Source organism: Akebia trifoliata, chromosome 8, assembly GCF_017979445.1.
Source record: "Akebia trifoliata isolate Shusen 1 chromosome 8, ASM1797944v1, whole genome shotgun sequence".
Lineage (NCBI taxonomy): Eukaryota > Viridiplantae > Streptophyta > Magnoliopsida > Ranunculales > Lardizabalaceae > Akebia > Akebia trifoliata.
In genome coordinates, this window is record NC_141382.1 from 42,918,076 (window position 1) to 42,937,479 (window position 19,404).

General features: G+C 32.8%; 1 protein-coding gene across 1 annotated transcript; it reads left to right on the forward strand.

Annotated features, from left to right (window-relative positions):
* Nucleotides 1-9,990: 9,990 nt before the first annotated feature.
* Nucleotides 9,991-17,887, forward strand: LOC147396965 (serine--glyoxylate aminotransferase-like). The gene is made up of 6 exons (XM_086452309.1): nt 9,991-10,146; nt 13,826-14,036; nt 15,419-15,703; nt 16,170-16,536; nt 16,620-16,830; nt 17,583-17,887. Exons 2-6 carry the CDS (start codon nt 13,832-13,834, stop codon nt 17,718-17,720), a joined length of 1,206 nt encoding a protein of 401 aa, XP_086308435.1. The 5' UTR covers nt 9,991-10,146; nt 13,826-13,831; the 3' UTR covers nt 17,721-17,887.
* The last annotated feature ends 1,517 nt before the right edge of the window (nt 17,888-19,404 follow it).

Below are 19,404 nucleotides of genomic sequence, written 5' to 3' on the forward strand. Positions count from 1 at the left end.
CCTTTAGAGGATACTGGCATGTTTCAATCATGGGCAGATGATTCAATATACATCTTTTATGCAACACTTGGTGTGACAACTTTCGCTTATTCAAATCTCAAAATCAAATATCCTCAAAGCATGACTGCCTATGTTGCACCGACGTACATCTATGCAACTGCTTGATTAATGGGACCAAGCTCAATCATAAACCTGAATTCCAAATTGACCCAAGGTTTCTTTACTTGGTTAGAAGGTGACTCACATTCTCCCCGCAAGCTTTACACTCAATAAAAATAAATAATTTTTCTGCCCTATAAGAGTGGTGCAAATCTACTAAGATTTCTCCCTCACGGTCACAGGATGTGTAGCAGGCATATAACATCTCCTTCACGATGTGGACATAGCAACCAAGCCTAGTCTCCTCTACGTCATAATAGAGATTGGTAGTTGGTTTGAAATCCAAAACCCAGGGCTACAGAAACAATAGCCCTCTTACATGGACTGGAATCATTTGAGGCAAACAAAGGTGTTTGTTTAAAATAAAATAGAAAAATCAGAGAAGAACTTGAGAATAGAAGTTGACATATATCTACGTTGCACATATGTAGGCTTAAAGAAAAGAAACATCAAAACCTTGAAGTTTTCCCAAGATATGAGTAGAATTATTGACCGGTCTCCATATCCATTTGAAGCCATTTAGCATTCTATGTTATTGGATGGAATTTTTTTTTTTGCCCAATGCATAGGTCCTATAGGGGCTGATAAAAGGATCCGCTGCAAAAAATTGTTGTATTGCATTTCTATAGCGGCGGATAAAACGATCCGTTGCAAAAATGTACATACAATTTTTTTGTGCTAGTCCCTATAACGACGGATAAAATAATCCAATGCACAAATGTATCTCTATAGCGGCAGATAAAATAATCCGCTGCAAAAAATGTATCATATGGGTCCCTATAGCGACGGACAAAATGATCCGCTGCCAAAAATGTATAATACAATTTTTTTTTGCTATGCATGGGTCCCTATAGCGGCAGATAAAATGATCTGTTGCAAAAAAATGTATCATATGGGTCTCTATAGTGGCGGATACAATGATCCGCTGTAAAAATGTACCATACAATTTTTTTTTACTATGCATGGGTCCCTATAATAGCGGATAAAATGATCCGCTGTAAAAATATACCATACAACACTATACATAAGTCCCTATAGCAGCGGATAAAATAATCCGCTGCAAAAAATATACCATATTGCAACTAAAATAGTCATCCGCTGCTATAAACCAATGCTATAGATCGAAAATGTTGTAGTGAACCCTTTCGATCATTTGCCAATAGATTAGTCACTTACTCCTTCAGAATGCTTAACAACTATAAATTACTTTGTTCCTTTTACTTTTAGAATATTGATTCTAATACTAAAATTTAGGGCATATTTCTAATATACCCATACTATTTGTCTTCCATTGATTCGATTGTTTAGGAGAACCCGGAATCCATATTGGAAATAATTAGAAACCTGAATCCTTGATTCATTCACTATTTTTTTTGGAAGTTTTCAAATTATGCGATAGATCTGATGCTTAAGATCATCAATCCATTAAGAGAAAATAAACACAAGCAATCAAAAATCTCCCGAGTCATAAGTAACAAACAATCTAAATACTATACAGATTTCACAACATAGGGAACTGTAATTATGATATTTCCATAATAAAATCTTAAATTTTACAAAACCCTAGAAATCATCAAATAAACATAATAGACAAGTTATAAGAAGTTAAAAATTTAGAAATGCATTGAAGAACAAAAAAATGATATAGAAAATTACAACTGAGATCAAATAGAACAGAAAATAAAAATATATATAATTAGGTGAGATATAGATGATGGAACTCATCATAGTAAAATTATATTGTCATCCAATGAAGGGAAAGTAAAAAAAATTGATCAGAAGTGCTATGTTGATCATTGGTGACTAGAAATCTCGAGCTTTAGGGTTCATTCCAATCCGAAACGGCTAAGCGGGGTCTTGTGACGATCGAAATCAAAATCGAAGATCCAAAAAGAGAAGATCAAAGATGATGATGATGATGATGAAGGGAGCAATATCGAGCTTTAGGGTTTGTTCCAATCTGAAATGGCTAAGAATTCGGGTTTTGTGAAGATCGAAATGATGAAGAAAGAAGAAATCTCGAGTATTTAGGCTTCATTCCAATTTCAAATGGCTAAGCATTATGATTTTATGAAGATCAAAAGTGAAGATCCAAAATAACGAAAAATGGACAAATCTCGTGTTTTTAGGTTCATTCCTACTCTTCACATTGTTTTTTTTTTGTTACTAGTAGAATATGAGCTTCAAATGGAATTTTAGATTGAACTTTCAAAACGGTTTTGGAGAACTCATATGGCTTAAAATCGTTTTAAGCCCTAGTTCCAAATTCACAATTTTCGGGAGAGAGAAGTGAGGGAAGAGAAGAAGGCATGTCTAAATCATCCAATGTTTTTCGACCATTAAGAGACAAATACCTACCATTTACGGCTACTCATAGGTTATCAAATCCAATTGTGAATTTTGGACAACTAGAAACAAAAGAAAAAAAAAACATGTTAGATATAATATATATAGCACATAAAATAATATTTTTTTAACATTAGATGTATTGTTATGATAAAGTATAATATTTCAAAAAGGGTAAAATACTATTTTTTTAAATTAATTCTTAACTTTTTTTTATATATAGGAAATAGATGGTAAGGGCTAAGTGAATCCTCATATAGACAATCATAAGGGGTTAAGTGCAATTGTTAAAAAGCTAGTGGTTAACGTAGAATTACACCAAACTAGAGGGGGTAAAATTTGTACTTTCGAAGTGAAATTTGCAATGCTGGACATAAAATATCGAATAACATTAATATTAGATATTATTAAAAATATAAAAATAGCCCTCATTCCATTGACAGATAATTACTTCCCTGTTATAATGTACTCAAAATATGTCTATCGTCAGGTTTGTGCAATTTGCGCATTAAAATTCTTAAATTATGAGAAGTTCTGTTAACTTTTTCCTCCCAATCAAGTGTGGATGTATCACAAACAAAAATACAAAGAATATGACTGAAACAGATTTTCCATTTTAATAACACATTTATGAAAAGAATACATTTATAAATAGTTAAAAAGAAATTATATTAAGTGGTGGTGGTGGTGGCGGCACTGGCAGTGACGGACGTGGTGGAAGAGTGAGGAGGAGTAACAAAAAGAAGAGGGAAATTAGAGTTGGATTTCCTTTTCTCATAGGGCAAAGTAGGAAAATGATATCCACCCTTTTCTGAGGGTGGATTTTTATTTTCAATGGAAAATATAAAATCAAGTAATAGAAAACATGATTTTTCATCGAAGAAGAAAATCTAATTCATTTTTCATGGGTAATCAAACACATCTTAAATAAATAACGTATTAGTATTTTTATTATATATATAACATGGTATATAGGCAATTTAGAACTTCATCACTATGACACATCTATTTATGGGCAACAAAAAATTATTTATTAAACTCTTATGTAAAGATGTTTTGGTATTTTTCAAAACCTTTAGTTGTAATCGTAATTCTAGAAATAACTTGAGTGCATGTTTAGTAGTATTTACATTTGGTTTCCTCCAAGTTCTCAACTTCTACTTATGACTGTCTACCCACATAATTCCTCTGGAGCTCTCTTCTCAATCCTTGAAATTACAAATGATATTTATGAGTGAAAATCATGATATTTTAGTGAATTGCATTAGGAGGATATTAAATCAATCGCTTCAGTTGCTCATTTCTATTTCGTCCACACATAAAATCATGCAACAATTGTGATAAAATAAGATCAAGCTTTGTTTATGTATTTCTGTTTATTAGACAAACAACATTAGTACTTTATTAATTAGTTGGTGACACTCACAAATGTTAACCAACTTAGCAAGTTGGCACCTTCAAATTGTTGAAGTACTAAAAGACTTCTATTAACCCCTAAGGGGGGTTTTTATTAGGGGTGCAACTTGGTCCAGTTCAAATTGAGAATCAAATCAAACGGATAGCTCTGGGGTGATTTGTTTTAGTTTGGTTTCGAGTTAAGAAAATGGAGAACCAATCAATTTGGTTTGGTTCTCGAATCAAGTTTGCTTAGAATCGAACCAAACCGAGAACCGAACCCTTATGTAATAAATATACATGTATATTAATGTATTATGAATTATTTTAGGAGTTAAGATATAGATTAAAGAACTTATTATGGATAAACTAATGAATTTTTATGCATAGATTAATAATTTATTGCATGGAATCTTATGTTTAATATATGATTTTTTTTTTCCATTAAAAATATGTTACTAATTTATAGAATATTGCCAACCCACAGAACCAAACTGATCTTAGTTCGGTTTGGGTTGGTTTGGTTCCAATGACATTTTGGTTCGTAGTTCTAATTTAATGGAACCAATTTATGTCAGTTCGATTTCAATTTGACCTTAAATCGAATCAAGTTGCACCCTTAATTTTTATAGAGAATTGCATTAACACAAAATATAGGATGGAAAATTAATTGGGAATATTGTAAATATATAAGTATCCCTCATACGTCCACCTGTACTACCCAAGTATCCCCCAAACAATAATTGAAAATTTGATATGCTAACAGGCAGTAAACAGAGTATAAGAAAAGCTATATACACAAACAAATTTCAATCAACAAACATACTTGAGTAATTTCATTAAGGTCATCATCTCTTTGTAATTTTTATAAGCTTTCATCCATGTGTCAATAAATCCTGAATCAAATTGTTCATAGAAACACTTCAAGGTCCAGAGAGATAAGAAATGATATGTGAGGGATAAAATATCTAACAAATACATTAACAATCAACAATCAAGGATTTTCTAAAGCAACATTCAACAGACCACTTGACCTATTAAAAAAATAATTATAAAAAGAGATTCAACCAATTTTCAAATTTAATTCAATAAAATATATTGTCCACTATTTTCAAATGACATCAGTACACAAACTTTTGGGCCGTCAATTTCCATCAAATGAGTTCATTAAACAAATATTTTCTATATATAAAATAATGAAATGACTTTGAATTGATGTGCACTTATATAAAACTGTATAATATGAGTGGTATATTTGTAAAAGATTTGAAACATGAGTTCAGCTCAATACCACAAAAATTGTATTTCAATATCCATAATTTGAAAGCGTTATCAGAAGTTGTGAACTTTTGAATTATCATGAATATCAGTTCATGGTTCCAAACAAAAATAAAATATCACTCTAAAGCTTAAGAACCAAATTTGGGAAGATCGATCCCGCGATGAAAATTTTGAAACAGAACTAGAAAACTTTCCAACCTAACAGACCATCTAGGTTCAAACTATTTTCATTACCTATTTAGTCTTACCACAACTATTCTGACCACTTAAAAAATATCGATTTAGGAATCGATAGTTTTAGTTATGAAAATTTTGAGAGCTTTTGAATTCAAATACCATTAGAAAATTCATGTAAATGATTTATAATAGCATTTATTTTGATTTTTTTTTACCATGTAATTGGATTTTATAATGGAGATGAGCATTCCAATTGCACTCCCTTTGCACTCCTTTTGGATAATTATACTTCAAAAATAAAAATATATATTTCACTCCTTTTCTTCTTTTCTCCAATCATATCTACATAAATTATTGTTGGTTCAATCATGTTTGTACAATCTAATCTATTTGCAAACATCACAAATCTCTTGTAATCACTAAGTATCTGGCTTGACAAATCAAGGAAGGATTGATTTTGACAATTTCAAAGTCATTGTGAGGCTTAAGAAACTCGTTGGAATCCATGTCGACGGATTGGAAAACCAATACTTTTAATTAGTGGCAAAAAGAACATGAGCAAAATCAATCTCATGGAAAATAGAGGACAAGCATAGATGAAGTCATGGGAAGATGAATGCGCCCATATTAAATCATAAGATTACTATAATGAAGTGCACTTAGTAGGTTAAAATTGAGGTTACAAGGGACGATGAATTATTTGCTCACTTATAGGAGATCAAATCATTTAGAAGTGATCGGATACTCGGATTCAGGTTTTACTAGATACTTTGATAGTAAAAAGTTTACATCGAGTTTTACGTTTCTACTAGCATGTGGAATTATTTTGTGGAGGAGCGTGAAACAGAGCATTACTGCTTCATTCACTATGAAGACTGAATTCGTGGTATGCTTTGAGACCACAAGTTATGTTCTATGATTGCAGAATTTTATCTCAAGATTTAGGGTTGTCGACTCTATAACCAAGCCATTGAAGATATATTGTGATAATATCGCAGTTGTGTTCTTCTCTAAGAATATAAAATATTCCAACAGTATAAAACACATGAAGGTCAAGTATTTGGTGGTTAAATATCACTCAAATGATAGTTGATCCATTAACAAATGGATTATCACTAAAAGCTTACGGAGAACATGTTATCAGGTTGGGTTTTTTGAAAAAATCTTTTATGTATTTGAAATAGATTATTCTGAAGTGATTATGTAATTAACATTAATATTAATACTAAATAAAGTTGGTTTCTACTTATTTTTTATCTCCATTTATATTATGTATATTTTGTTTAGATTTAAGTAATATAAGAAATGTCTTGACAAGATAAATGACAGAGCACAATTAAATGCTTAATGAGAAAAAGTATTGATGGCGTGGTATATGGAAGGAAATGATGCATAGATGACGTACAACTGTAATTACTCACATTAATAGATAATCGAAATATGATATTATAAAATCTAATTGAATATTGAGAATATTGTTGATTTTTAAAATTCATGATCTCATATAAAATGTTTTATTATAGAATCTTAAATTCAGTCTTTTCAAAAATATTTTAAAAATTCATTTTAGCATGATCAGTCTAATGGGCCAAATGAGAGGATGTTAGAATTCAATAACGTGTAGCCTATTGACTTTACGATTTTGTGGTTCAATTGCCCAATGATTCTATAATAAAAGATATCAATATTGAAATAATCTCAATTTCATTGGAATTATTATTTAAGGTTTGTAAGAAACCTTGATGGATATGAATCTTACTTAAAGAAGAATTATAGGTCTTCAACCTTCATCTATAAAAGAGGATCGGTGACTCCATATAGGTAATTAATTGAAATGTGAAAAACACACATAAGGTAGAAAGTTCTAAAATCAGTGATATACATCAATTATTAGAACCCTACCCGTTTTACATAAAGAAAAAGGAAAATGTGAGTCTAAAACGTAAAGGATAAATACGATTGGGGTTTGCAGGCTTCGACGAACATGTAGATTACAAGGCACACCTCCAACGGTTTTATTATGGCATAAGGTAAGTACCATAACTCAATATAATTTATATGAATAGTATACTTGAGGTATGTGATAGATTTTGATTCTATTGAGAATCATAGTTTATTAAAGTTATATTTAAGATTTGAATGTGTAAAATCTACCATCGTATGTTTTAAACTCCTATCAAAACGTACCACATAAACACATTTTCGATGAGAAATTTGGTTTTTTCAGAATTGTAGGATCAAAAAATCTGAGCCCAAACATGATTCTTATATTGACAGGTCAGGTTGGGCTTGTGAACTTTTTCTATGCCCCCCTCTAACATATGCCCCCATCGTAGAACCATAGATCATTTGCACCAGGATACGCATAATCATAAATATTTTCCTTATGTATCTCGAGGCAAATGATGCTATGGTTTTGTGATTGTGGCGTAGGGGGCATGTGTCAGAGGGAGGCATCATATTATCACAATTCATAAATATATTTTCAACAAATGGCCACTTAAATTAAAAGAAAGCTGCAATTGGCATCCTGACTTTTACTTTAAAACACACTTGTCAAACACTACAAAGGTTTAACTCAAATTATAATCTCAACAGTACAAAACTTTATAACACTTGTTCCAACAATTTAGTAGTTGATTACAATTATGATTAATTAGGTTCATATAAAATCCTACACCCAATAAATAAAATAATAATAGAAAGAGCTTCTATTGGCACCCCAACTTTTACTTATTATCATCGTACCATTCACTTATTTTCTTTATTTTTAATTGGGGTGTAATAAGTAAAACTTGATGGTGCCAATATCAGCTCTCAATTATAGCATGACTCATCAATCTTATCCCAATTGATATAATTCACAAGTTGCCATGTTTTATTTTATATATAAAGAGATATTATAAAAAATTTCTCCTCTCATTAGGTATTTTCTTAGTTTACAAAATCTTATTCAATAATTTAAGAAAACCAAAATAATTATGATTCTTTAATGCAATTCTAAACCCTTATGTTAATATATAATATTTTCTGGCGATAAGCACCTAATAACATTCTCATAAGGAATTCACAAGACGGGGGCATTGTTGATATAAAATAATTTTATCAAAAAGAGGGAAAGTCCTTCAAAGAACTTTTAAAAAAAGAATTATAAAAAAGGAGTTATTTTTTAATTAATTATAATAATAAAAGTATTATTTTCTTTTAAATTACAAGATACAGTTTAAAACGTTCGACTATCCAACGTTTTAGGCTTTTTCCTAAGTGGCCATGGCATTGTAGAAAACCCCTTTCCTTACTAACCTAATAAGATTTCAAATATTACTACGGGATGTTGAACTCAAATGGATTACCAAATTGACTATCGAACATCACATCCCTTTAGATTTCATGGAAAGACTCAGATACAAATAATAATAATAATAATTGAAAAAATAATTTTGGGGGGCTTTGATCCAAGATTTTGAAAATGAACAGTTATTGACTTCTAAATTTAAAATTATAAAAAATAACTTCTTTTTTTTTTAAAGTTCATACAATTTTATCCTCTACATCCCTATGGCATCGAATCATATGCTTTTGAATGCCACAAGTTGAACTAAACAACCCTTAGTCACACTAACTTTACCCTATTTAGTATTCAAATATAAATCAAGCCTAACATGTAGAACAATTCAGCGATTTGAAAAATGTTGGGCCGTTCAATGTGTTAAATTGTTTTTGGTAATTTCTTAAAAATTACTATTTTTAACAATTAATTTAAAAATCAGCCTTTTTGAAGTAATTTTTCCTTAAAAAGATTAATTTATGAATAAATTCTTCAAAGTATAACAAATTATGTGGGTGTGTGGTGGGGGAATTTAAAATTCTAAGGTGGGGGGAAAAAATAGCTAATTTAAAGTTTCAAAATTTTTTGTGGGCCCCTTCCCCTCCAAACACTTCATAAAAGGAGGACTAACGAAGTTTAAAGCATAAAATGTTCTTTATACTAGGTTAATATTGCGAAAAGAATTAGAGTCTTATTAAAATGGAATAAATACACCTTGGGAATAAGCATTTGAGGATAATTTTAATAAAATAAAGCAAAATTTAAGGATATTTTTTATACAAATTTTAATTTTTCAAGTGAATTTACAGAACACATTAATAAAATCTATTAAAAAAACTAACTTGAACATCAGAGTGTGATTATTTATAAAAAGAAAAATCCTAAATTGACTTCCTAAAACTCTACACTGATATGGTAGTAGGTACAGAATCATAGATGTTTTTCATCAAGATACAATTAAAAAGATTTATGGTTATGTGTGCACCATCACATCAGTACAGTGTCGAACGTAGTGTTGTTCAAAGTCACCGTATTAAGAGTAACCATATAAAGTATAAATTCATTATTCATTTTTTTTATAAAATATTAAAATAAACCACCAAATTCTCACAAAACAACAAAAAATTAGCCAAAAAAAAAAAAAAAAAAAATTAGATGTGTGGCTTTGGCTCCAACAAGAGGTAGTGGTTCACAACCCTTTATCACATTATCTATCTCCAATTCTCCATCTTCTCATCCTCATCCTTCCAGAAATATAAAAAAAATTTCTTCTTCAAAATGCATGCACTCTCATCTGCCACGTGTGGAAGTTTTGTGGGCCCACTGTACCCCTGCTCCTATAAAATACTACTCTGGCTTTTCTCTTTCGCACACATTTTATCCGCCAAAGTTGGAGGCGTTTCTCCTAAATTTGGAGAAATCTCTTTAGTTTACCTGATTTTGGAGAAATATTCGATAAGGTAAATTTACATCAAATCAAATCTCTCTCTCTCTCTCTCTGCTTATTTATTTGAGTTTCTAAGTCTGAAATTTGCAGATTTTTAGCTTTAGTAGTTATTTATTTCTTTTTGAAGCTTTGTTTCGTTTTCTCACTTTCAGATTTATCGTTTTTTATTTCTATTATTTTAGTTAACTTGATGAACGAATTAATAGTGATAATTTGACGATATGATTCATTTCCGAAACAAATGTAAAAGATATAGCAGTGTTTTCTCGTGCCCGTTACGTTTCGGGATTGAAAACAAGTCGTGGACTTTAGGTGAAAGGTAGCGTGAGCTGACCCTGCAGACTTCTATCCTGTTAATACAGAGTGATTTGCCACGTTGGAACCACGTGGACCATAGTATAGGGGCACACATCATGGTTGCAAAACTCGTCCAGACGGAGACGTATTTTCCGAGTCGTCTCGGTATCTGGGCATGGACGAGACGAGACGTGACACCGAGTTTTAAAACCCCGACATGTATACGTAAACATGTACGGCACTTTATGTACGAAGTCTAAAGTCTGTTTGATAACGCATCAAAAGTGATTTTCGGTAGAAATTGTGATTATTAGGCTCTTGAATCTTGATTTTGTATTCCAATCAAGTAAAACCTTGAGCACAAAATCATCCAAAATGGATTGTAGGTGAAAATCAGCAAAAATGATCCGGGAATTAATTTTGATTCTTCATTTTTTTTATTATAAAATTCATAGTCGTGGTAAATTGACTAAAAAAAAATCACTCAAAATTCACTTGCTGACATGGCATGTGCATTGAACCATAAATTTTTTCCTCGAGATACACAAGGAAAATATCTATGGTTTTGTGCACATGCCATGTTAACGAATGAATTTTGAGTGACTTTTTTTCGAGTGAGGTTATCATTATTCTAAAATTAATCATGTGAATAGAATCTAATAGTTTTGATTTCTATAAATTAGATACCATTTTAGACCTCATGCAAGTCAATTGGAATTGGAACCAATATTTTTTTTATTTCGATTCTGATTAATTGGGTACCCATTCAAACCCCTAATGGGGATATTCTAAATCAAATGATTCATTAATCAAACACCCTTGTAATTTTAGAACTCAAAATCATGATTCAAGTCTTATGTTCACCGACATTAAAGTTATAAATATTTTAAATTAATAATATATTTATTTTGTTATCTACAAAAATATTATATATAGCTGAATAACTCGATCGAGTTTTTGACCTAAGTAGGTGCAATTTTTATTTTTCTTGATTGATTTGGTTCTATGATTTTTCAAGTTGATTCGATGAGTTAGTTCCATCAAATTTTGGGGTACGAGTCAACTTGACTGAGTTTGAAGTTGAGTCAACGAGCTATATTTTCAAAATGATGATGACATGTCCCCTTGACCTAGGTCTTCTTCTCTCATACTAATATAAAATGATCAAAATGCCCTTAGTCTTCAACTTCCTGTCAAAATTCCTTGTATTTTTTTTTCTAGAAATATGTTATCTTCAAACCTATTAACCAAAAAGTCCTTAGTTTTTTTATTATTTATTTTTCATGTATCTATCAACTTCAAGCTTCAATTTGTCGTTTTCAACTTTGCCCTAACATCTTTTAGAAAACCCTCGATTTTACCAAAAATCGGCCATCATTTTCTTTTTCTCGAAAGTGCCACTTAGCTAAGTGGTAAAGGCTTGAGGACAGTTGATCCCCATGACCTAGGTTCAAATAAGCTAATAAGGAGCTTGTGGGGGCAATTGCCCCCATAGAACTTTGAGATAATCTTGTATTTTCAATAAATACTTGCCTCATTTACCCCCACTCACTCATCTCCCTCCTTATTTGCCCCCACCCCATGACCTCACTCCAATTTTTTCCCCCCAATCCCCTTACAATTTTTGAAGATAGCATTGTCTCTTGATTGGCCTCCTCTCATGCACTAATTGGAAAAGACCTAAATAGCTTTTCCTTCAACTTCCAACCAAAAATCTTTGGATTTCTCTCCAATACTATTCATATTCAAGTTTTTCAACTGTACCATTAATTATAGTTTGCCTCTACTACAATAAAATCCTGACTCCACCCCTGGTTCAAACCCCATTGAACCCCACTTTCACCTTCATTAACCATTAATCCCTTAATTGCTTAGCAAAAAATTAATAATCTTCTTTTTCCCAAAAATCATTCTTGAGGTTTGTAAGTTGAAATAGGTAGAACTTTTAAGTTGAAGATGAGGGTAGAGGTTGAAGATGACCTGTTTTGGAAAAATCCATCAGTTTTTCCTTCTTCAAAAATCGTATCTTCTTGTTGAAGTTAGAATGTTGAATAAGATAAAATCTGGAAGTTAAAGTGTTTAACTGAGGGTTCAAAGCTAAAGAGCAAAAACTTTAATGTTGAAGATGACTGATTTATTGGTAGAAAATCAAGGGGCTTATCTACTAGAGCTTGAAGATGAGGGCTTTTTAGGTCATTTATTTTACTCTATTAGAGAAGACCTAAGTCAAGGAAGGCATGTCATCAATAAGAACACTATTTCTATAACAAACCCATTAATTTGTCAATTGGAAATTATGTCATCTTGAAAATTTTAACAAAACAAAACAAAATCATTCCACGTATTACAAAAATTTGGATTTATACATGATTTTCTGCTATAATTATAATAAAAAAATTTATATAAATAATCTAATTTTATATAAATAACCGGTCAGCCCTATTTGTTACAATTTTATTACAAAAACTACCCTACTTTATCAAGTTTGTTACCTGAACAAACCTTACTTTGTGAGTAAGGTTACTGTGTCTACCTTATATAGATTTCAAATCTTACTAGGGATTTTTGGCCCATATGGCTTATCAAATTGTCAATCCAACACACTGCCTTCTAGATTTCATGGAAAAACTCAGATTCAACATAAACAAAATAAAAAAAACAATACTTTTCAGCTTGATTGAAGGTGTTGAAAATGGATGGCTATCGAACTCCTAATTTAAAATTAAAATTCAATGGTGAAAATTAATTTAATTTAATTTTTTTTTTTCAAATTTCTTAGAATTTTGTTATTTATACCCCTATCGCATCAGATCATTGTTTTGGAAGCCACAATTTGATTTGGATAGGATCCACAATTGGGTATGCTTAAGTAACAAATTAATTTCATTAATTTGAATTTTATGATGTGGATCCCACTTCAAGTTTTGTTGGGTAACAAACTTGATAAAGTAAGATTTTACGGGTAACAAACTTCATTTTAAAAAAAAAAAAAATCAATTCATCTTCATTATTTTTAGAGGAAAGAGTCCTGATTACTAACAAAGAATGATTGTTAATGGTAGTTAAAAGTTCAAAGCAACACCAGGACTGAAGTAGTGTAATTTTCACTAGTGCTTCTGTGTATATGTATTAATGAGTTTATGATTCTAATGCTCCTTATCTGCAGTTTATGGAGTTCTTGAATTGGGTTTTCTTTCTTAGACTCCCAATCATTTTGGATAGACTATGATAATGTTTTCTTTCTCATATTATACAATGTTTGACAAAATTAGTTTAAATTATGAAATTAAGATTGATTTCCTATCTGAGTACTTGAAGGTTATCTGTTTTGTGTGCAAAACACACACCAAACTACTAAAATTAAAAAATTTTCATTATTGTTGTGATGGTTTTAGAAGAAGATGGACTACGTTAATGGACCTGGGAGGAACCATCTTTTTGTTCCGGGACCTGTCAATATCCCAGAACCTGTAATTCGGGCCATGAACAGAAACAATGAGGATTACCGCTCCCCCGCTGTGCCCGCCATGACGAAGATCCTTCTCGAGGACGTTAAGAAGATTTTCAAGACTACCACTGGAACCCCATTTCTGATCCCCACCACAGGTACCCTTTTCAATTATTTTAGTTTTCAATAAGATTGGCATATTTTATATATTTATGTATGTTGTTAGATTTGTCTGTGCTAATTGTGTTTGTTAAACTTACCAAGAGAATGATAGCTCACAAAAGGCTAAATCTCATTGGTAAACAATAATTCAGGTTGGTTCCCCGAAGCGAGTAATAATTGTAGTATTCTTTGATGGAAGAACTAATTTACAGATATTAAAATGCTCTAAGGCATTTTGCTTTCGGGGCATTTACGGATTTATTTGTGTCTCCACCCATTTGGTCCTACTGGCACTTGAATTTAATTTAAGGAAGAAATGACTCGAACGAATAGCATGGTCGATGATGAGTGGATTGAAAACGAAACATTGACTATGGGAACTAGTGAGACAGGACTCATGAGTATAGCTTGAAATCTTTGTTTCAGTCTCAATATCGTCTGGCGACAAGACCATGGTGCGTCAGTTGATGTGAAGAAAACAGTTTGTTAATGCAAACTATATCATTTCATTCATAGTTGGATTAACATGATAGTGCACAAAAACCAAAAAAGACTCGTGCCAATTGATAATGCGTCTAACATTTGATGTCAGTTCTAGTCTAATATGGATGATACAATTGAGATTAGCCATGTCTGGTCGATCAGCTGATGTGAATGTTGATCTAATGTGAATCAAAAAACACATTTGACTCAGTCGTTGCTAGAACTTGAAATCATGGACAGGGAGGAACACTGATGCACTTGTCGTTATCGTCATTATCAATTGGCCATGAATGTTTTGTTTTTAATCAAATGCAAAGGCTTGTAAAATATGCAATCCAAATCTTTGATTCAAATCTCATAGGAAAGGATTCTAGATTCCACTTATCCCATTTTCAAAGATGGAATCATATTGGGTCGAAGATTGTTAGTAATTGAAAGTTAGAATTTTGTAACTAAGTGAATTGTTCAAAGAAAATGAAGTGGAATTCTGTATTAGATACTACGATTGTTTCCTTTTCCACAGAACAGATGAAATCAGGCGTTGTATATAGCTTTTTCTATTGGTGAAAAAAAATTATTAAAGAAAATGCTGCATGTATTTTACATTTAAAGTGCCAATGAAAGGCTAGATTTAACAGATGTAGCCATGTCATTTTTCTTTCTAGTTTATCTTGTTTTTTATTAATTGATTAATGAACTCAATTCCTAAGTTAGCTTACCCTGTATGATCCAATTCTTCAATGTTCTGATCCAATCCTTTAGTGATTTTATGGTTTGACACTCGGAACATTGCCTGCTAACTTGAACAGATGGGTCCCTTCTCTAGGATATTTTGTTGTTCTGTCATTCGTTAATATCATGGTTCATGTGAGATTATGTGGCTGTTCTTGTCCAGGTACTGGTGCATGGGAAAGTGCACTGACAAATACATTATCTCCTGGTGATCGAACTATATCTTTCCTGATTGGGCAATTCAGTCTTCTCTGGATTGATCAACAGCAACGTCTCAACTTCAATGTCGATGTCATAGAAAGTGAATGGGGCCAAGGTGCCAATCTTGATATTCTGGCATCAAAATTAGCAGCTGACACAGCACATACCATCAAGGCCGTTTGCATCGTTCATAATGAGACGGCAACTGGAGTTACCAACAATTTAGCTACTGTGAGGAAAATACTTGGTAAGTATAAGATTTATGGAACAAACTCCATTATGAAAAAAAAAAACCGAATCCTGATAATTCCTTTCTTTTTTTTCTTTGTTTAATTAACTTTCATGGTTTAGTAAGATGGGGTATGCTAACATCCAAGACCTCAAGTCCACCACATTCACTTTCCAATAATACCCTTACTCATTTTTTCTTTTAGTGAAAAGACAAGGATATATTGGTTTTTTACATAATAAATGCTTGTCTACCAAAGCATTTACTGCAAATAAGGTATTTAAAATTTTAAATCCAAAGATTTAAATGCCCTGTGCATTTATTATGTAAAAGACCAATATAGCCTTGTCTTTTTCACTAAAAGACAATATGGGCAGGTGTCCCATGAGGTCTCGGATGTTAGCATTCCCCTAGTAAGATAAATTATCTCTTGCATATACTAATCTACTAGAAATTTTATCGTGTTGTAAATGTGGAATCACAGATAATTACAACCATCCTGCATTGTTTCTTGTTGATGGAGTGTCCTCAATATGTGCTCTTGATTTCCGTATGGATGAATGGGGAATCGATGTAGCTTTAACAGGCTCACAAAAAGCTCTATCTCTTCCGACTGGAATGGGCATTGTGTGTGCTAGCCCCAAAGCACTAGAAGCATCGAAGACGGCTAAATCAGTAAGAGTATTCTTTGACTGGAATGACTACTTGAAGTTCTATAAATTGGGAACTTTTTGGCCGTACACCCCTTCCATCCAACTATTGTATGGACTGAGAGCAGCCCTGGATCTTATATTCGAGGAAGGCCTTGACAATGTGATTGCAAGGCATGGCCGTTTAGCCAAAGCAACAAGGTAAGCTATCTGTTTTCGTCCTATAAATGATTTTGTGGAGTTGTATTCTGTAGTGTGTAATGGCACACGAATTTGACATGTAGACTTGCTGTTGAGGCGTGGGGTTTGAAAAATTGTACTCAAAAGGAGGAATGGTTTAGTGACACTGTTACTGCAGTGGTTGTTCCATCTTCTATCGACAGTTCAGAAATTGTTAGAAGGGGATGGAAGAGGTACAATTTGAGCTTAGGTCTGGGCTTGAATAAAGTCGCTGGAAAGGTGTTCAGAATAGGGCATCTTGGCAACGTAAATGAGGTATGTTTTTGTCTCATAATTATTTAATTATTGGTGCTTATATCTCGATATATGACTAGATAAGGCTTCACTTAATACCTATAAGCAAGGTACTAAAATTTGATTTTGGTGTGTATTGTGGCCCGTGTGGAAAGTTTAAACGAAAACAATTGAAACTGTAGGAATGATAAAGCAAATATTAAAACAGAATCGTAAGTCATCAAATGCAGTAAACACCAATATAGAGTGAGAACATAAACATCAACAATGTTCTACCACATATTTACGTAAGTATTTAGGAGCTCAACAATGAAAAACATTATATTCTATAGAGATGAGAATAATAATGAGGTCCATCAAGATGCCATTTCTTTGTAGTAAACAATTACTTCTATCATTCTGTGGCCATATTATTTGAAAGTCACCCAACTACTGATCTCTAATGATGTTAATTTGCATACCCAAACAGGTTTTTCCACTGCCATCTCGCTTCCATGTTCGAACACTACATTGTCCCTCATATTTCTCTCATTTTGCTAACTAAGCATAGCTGTTATTGCTTAGCAGATCAAAAATAAGTTATTGTGGTCTTGTAGAAAGATAATGCTAGGCCACCAACTCATCTTTCACTCTCCATTTATACTGTTTCTATCTCTATTTAGTTTGAAAGGTCGCACACAGAAGATTAAGTTATTTTGTGGATTGCCTATCAAATAAACATAATTTCTTTATGAGATTGAAAAAAAGAAATTTTCTTTGCCTTATTGTTGCAGCTGCAATTGTTGGGTTGTCTGGCTGGCGTGGAGATGATACTGAAGGACGTGGGTTACCCGGTTAAGCTGGGAAGTGGAGTGGCAGCTGCCTGTGCATACCTGCAGAACTCCATCCCCATGATACCATCCAGGATTTAACGCGTACCCATCAATGTAATTAATATTCTTCCTCTTTCTTTTGTTGGACTACTTATGTAAAAAAAAAAAGGATGGTTTCCTCTCTCTGCACTCTTTTGAGGCTTACTTTGTCCCCCAACTCATATTGGTTCATGCATGATACCGTATCTAAAATCTCCTTAAATCAAGTCTAGCTTCGTGTTGATCTTTTTCCTGTATCAGGAAAATAAAATTGTCTCACAATATGAAGTGAAATAACAACTTTGAAACAACACCACAAAGCCTTATCGCAAATATTCTACTATGTCCAAAGCTAGCTAGGTCTTTTGTTACATAGAGTGAGTTCGTATCTGCTTTCACTGTATCTATGTTCTTCTGGATCTTTCTCTTACTCTTTTATAAGATCTTCAACTTGAATATTTCTTCTTTCTAGAGCATTAATTGGCTTTCGTTGAACATGCCTAAACCATATCAGTGGACTTTCTCTTTGTTAATCATCTGTTGGAGCTACTCCTACATTTCTCAAATGTGTTCATTTCTAATTTTCTCTTTAGAAGTAAGAACTTACAAAAACTCGACAAATTACTTCTCTAGAAGCAGGGTGACAACGTAAAGGAGACTGACTGAAATTGTTCGGTCATCTGTAAATTAGACCATTGATGGCAATGGTGAGGAGGTACTCTCTCTCATTCTAGAGGTTTCTGTTCTTCCAGAACTCGCCAACTTCCTCATGATTTAGTGAACGTTAAACACTTGAACTCCTCTGGTAGTACCACGAGACCATTGTGATCAGTTCACATTGAGTTATGATCTAGGAGATCTATAGGTGAGACTATCTAATAGTGTGTCCTGGTCCCTTTCATGTCATCTATGTACATAGGAACCTTAGATACAAGCTGTGTAATGAACTCAACTCTGTGTACAAACCAAACTAGCAGGACATGCTCCCTAATCTTCCCTTCCATGTGTGGCATTCTATTGGATGTGAGGATAAATATACACCCATTTCTTACTCTCGTTGGTGGGATCACATGAAGATCATGTTTGACAATCCAACGGTACATGTTCTTTCCATCATGATCATCTAAGAAAAAATGGAGCTTTTTTGAAGATGGTCTAACTTAAGCCAACATTACATGAGATTGAGACCAAACAAATAGTTGGGGGTCCTCACCATGTTTGCTGTGATCTAGATCAAGCTGTTATCATCATGCGGGTCATTAGCCTATGAAATATCTTGTTATGACCCCTAGACACAAGGTCGTAACTTTTTTGCATTAAGTATCACATAGGTGCTTTTGATGTATTGGTTAGGTTCTTATCAAAAGGTTTCAGAGCCAACACTACATCTTGAGTTTGCTTTGAAATAATAAATGGGTTGAGGATATAAAGCAAAAGACCACCCGCATTTTTTTCTTAGAACAGAGGTACTCGGGCCTCTTAGCACACCTGACTAATCCTTGGGACACGTGCAGTTCCCTCCCCTCACACGCACTAGGTAATTTTTGGGATAAAACCTTGAGAGTGGCCCCTAAGGTGAAATTCGGACTCGAGACCCACCCTCCCTCTCTTCCTGAGGTGTGGTCTTGGCCATCTCACCACCCGCATTGTTCATTGGTTAATAAAATTGACTCAAATGATGGAGAACAAATTACATTGTGATATTGACATAAGTGTAGTTGCCGATCAAACATGATCGGACAGT

Bases quoted from the DNA above. Each gene is read 5' to 3' on its own strand.
- LOC147396965 (XM_086452309.1), top strand. From the start codon at position 13,832: ATGGACTACGTTAATGGACCTGGGAGGAACCATCTTTTTGTTCCGGGA. The intron at 15,704-16,169 runs GTAAGTATAAGA...GTGGAATCACAG, and splicing joins TACTGTGAGGAAAATACTTG to ATAATTACAACCATCCTGCA. The intron at 16,537-16,619 runs GTAAGCTATCTG...TTTGACATGTAG, and splicing joins CGTTTAGCCAAAGCAACAAG to ACTTGCTGTTGAGGCGTGGG.